The sequence below is a fragment of the Chiloscyllium plagiosum genome, chromosome 7, assembly GCF_004010195.1.
Source record: "Chiloscyllium plagiosum isolate BGI_BamShark_2017 chromosome 7, ASM401019v2, whole genome shotgun sequence".
NCBI lineage: Eukaryota > Metazoa > Chordata > Chondrichthyes > Orectolobiformes > Hemiscylliidae > Chiloscyllium > Chiloscyllium plagiosum.
Genome location: NC_057716.1, coordinates 20,711,346 through 20,714,597, shown reverse-complemented (window position 1 = coordinate 20,714,597; position 3,252 = coordinate 20,711,346). Strand labels below are relative to the sequence as shown.

General features: G+C 54.8%; 1 protein-coding gene across 3 annotated transcripts in view; it reads right to left on the bottom strand.

Annotated features, from left to right (window-relative positions):
• The window catches only part of col18a1a (collagen type XVIII alpha 1 chain a), a 304,262-nt gene that overhangs the window by 76,452 nt on the left and 224,558 nt on the right, over positions 1-3,252 (bottom strand). For all 3 annotated transcript variants that reach the window (XM_043693212.1, XM_043693211.1, XM_043693210.1), the window contains 2 exons: positions 2,544-2,666; positions 691-762 (listed from right to left, as the gene is read on the bottom strand). In XM_043693212.1, coding sequence (XP_043549147.1) covers positions 691-762; positions 2,544-2,666 — 195 coding nt within the window. The remainder of the gene's footprint in view (positions 1-690; positions 763-2,543; positions 2,667-3,252) is intronic.

The following is a 3,252-nucleotide window of genomic DNA, read 5'->3' as shown; positions in this document are numbered from 1 at the left end:
TGTGTGTGTGTTGGAGGTGGGCGCAAGGGTGAGGGGCTGGAGGGGCTGGAGGGGCAGGGTCGGAGGGGGTGCTAGTCAGGAGTAGTGCGAGGAGATTGAGTTACAGTCGGTTCTGCTGTACCGTGTGTTTCTTCAACGTGAATTGGCTCTAACGTGATTGAAGAATTTAGGCCATTATTTGTAGAACCCCAACTTTCCTTCCTGTATTGGCTATAACGCGATCCCTTTGGTTCAAATAGTGGGGCTATTTCACAACTTTCTTATAACATGGGATTGCACGGTGACAGAACTATCACGTTTTATCCGAACAGACTGTAACCCATTTCTGAGCCGATGTGAGGGGCCGGGATAGGGAATTAGTCAGCTCCTGGTGTGGCGGGGAGCGGTACAGGAGTCAGGTCCAGTATGGGCTCAGGAATCCCGGTTGTGTATCGCCCTCTTAACCTTAACCTTAACCAGTCAGAAATCTCCGAGTCAGTCACAGCCCTGCCTTTCTAACTCAGGCTGGAGAGTTCTTTCAGAGGGCTTCGGATGTTTAACCTGCCTCCTCCAAGGGCCTGTCAGGTGTCAAGACTATCGGGACATCTGGTTATATTTCGGGGTGGGCTCAGGCAGAGCAAGAATGAAGACAGCCACGCGGAGTTTGTCAGTCAGGGTGACCTGGTGTTCATCGTCAGCGTCCAGCTTTACCTGAGCACCTTCCAGCCCCCGTTCCCCAGGCACTCCGGTCATGATCGGAAGGGCAGATCCTTCTGCGTCCTCCTGTCAAATGACAATTGCAACAGGGCGTGAGATTCTGGGACAACCACCCGCTTCCAACAATCCTGCCAGCCTCAGGCAGAACTATAACCCCCTGGGCCTGGCACTGACCAGGGCACTGCCCAGCACCAGGCTGAGTGGGTCGAACCCTTACCCCTCAAGTTTGCATGTTCAAGCCCAACTCCAGCAGTTTCCAGAGCCAGGCTGGGCTGGTACTAGAGGAGGAGGATGGGTGGGGGGGGGAGGGAGGAGAGATTTCCTTATCCGGATCACAATCCTGGAGCTCCCTTCCTAACAGCTCTGTGGGTGTACAGTCACCACAAGGGCTTTGACAGATCAAGAAGGCAGCTCACACCAACTTCAATTAGGGACTGGCACCAAATGCTGGCCGAGCCAACGCTGCCCACATCCTTGACATAAATACCCGAACAAAGTAAACAAAACAAGCTGCTCATTATCATGTCCGTATTAGCTGTGTACAGCTGCCGCGATACCAGAAACTACACCTCGAGAGGGTGCGGTTGTGGTAAAGCACTTGGGAATGTTATGAGGCTGTGACAGGTGCTATAATAATGCAAGTCTTTCTTATTCAGTCTGGGGATCAGTGGATTACACGGGCCAGCTAGACAAGAGTGGGAACAGCCTCTGCCCCGAATGTTAAAAGGGTGGCATTAATATGCCTTGCCCCCGTGCCAGGGAGAGCACATCGACTGCAAATGCCAACCCCAGAATTCAAATATTTTTTCTTCTCCACCTCCTCGACAGTGCCCCACCCCTGAATGGGTTTCTAGCTTTCGGAGAAAGTTACCACAGCTTCCTGCCGCGCTGCCCGACATGACCACACGACTCTTTGGTCAGTCCCCTCCCACAGGCTCAGCCCACAGGAAGTGGTGTCACTGCTGGGTGCGGGGGCGGGATGACGTACCTTCGGCACACTTTCAGTCCTAGGGCTGGTCTCTTCCAGCGGAGTTAGGAGTGCCAACATTTGGGGCTTCGGACTGACCGACTTCTCCACGGCTGGAGCTGTCCACATCAATTACACTCAGGACCTTGACTGTGCCATGAGTGAGCGGGTTTCTTCCCATTCCACCCCCGCAGATCACTTTAATGCTACGCCCCATTACAAGCAAGAACAGGGGTGGTATGGTGGCTCAGTGGTTAGCACTGCTGCCTTACAGTGCCATGGTCCCAGGTTCGATTCCAGCCTCGGGTGACTGTCTGCGTGGAGTTTGCACATTCTCCCCATGTCCGCGTGGGATTCCTCCGGGTGCTCCGGTTTCCTCCCACACTCCAAACATGTGCAGGTTAAGTGAGGATTGGCCGTGCTAAGTGGCCAGGTGGGTAAGCCATGGGAAATGCATGGTTACAGGGATGGGGTGGGTCCAGGTGGGATGCTCTTGGGACGGACTTGATGGGCCAAATGGCCTGCTTCCACACTGTAGGGAATCAATGATTAAGAGCAGCTCCTCCCTCTCCACTCTTTCGGGACCACTCATGATTTCGAACCAATCCTAATCTAGAGCCTCTAGAATTAAAAGGTTCCCCATCCCTGGAGCCATTCTGGTTGGGGCTGGCGATAAATTCCAATTCGCCAGCCATACTCAACGCTGAGAATTAAGTTTCAAAACTTGGTTTTCACCCGTAACAGATTCTCAAGCAACCCCGGTGCTGACAAAGGCGTTTTGCCTGTGCGGGGGCGGGGGCGGGTGCGGGGGCGGGGGGGTGGGCGAGTGGCTTGGAGGTTGAGAACGGGTGATGTCAAAACGTAGGCTACAAGGACTTACAAAGCCAGCGCGGAGAACTGCAGCCGAGGGTCCAGGAGGACCAGGAGGTCCTCGGGGTCCTACAGGCCCCGGCAACCCAGCTAGGCCAGGCTGACCGGGAGGCCCGGCCTGCCCCGCCGATCCCTGCAAAAACAGAAAACCAGAGCAATTACAACCTGAGTCAACTGGAGGGTGGAACAGTAGCCGTCCAGAACTAGCCTCCTGGAGTCCTCTTTCAGAAGACTCGCTTTGCTGATCCAAATGCCGGCGGGCCTGCACGCTCACCCTCGGTCCATGTCCCACTCCAGATGTGGGAACACCTCAGTCCCGCTGCCCCACCTCAAGTGCAGGGCTAACAGGGTGCTGCTTTGCCCGCTTGCTGCCTTCCTGATGTCACTTTAACGGAGTGTGCCATCGTGATTCCACGATACTATTCCAGGTGACAGGAAGGCGAAAGGCACCGCAAGTTAGGATTTACCGCCGACATGCAACTTAGGCAAAATGTTCAGTGCACGGCATGACATGGAACACTGCAATGGCAAGCACACCCAACCACAGCTTCAACCAGCACTACATGCACCTACATTTCACAGCACGTCATGGAGAGAGATGACAGACAGAGGGACTCAAATGGTGGTGGGGGGGGGGGGGGGAACAGGGGAGGGAGAAAAGAGGAAGAGAGAGGAGGAGGAGGAAAAACGAGTGAGCCAGAGGTTGTAAAGACAGAGGG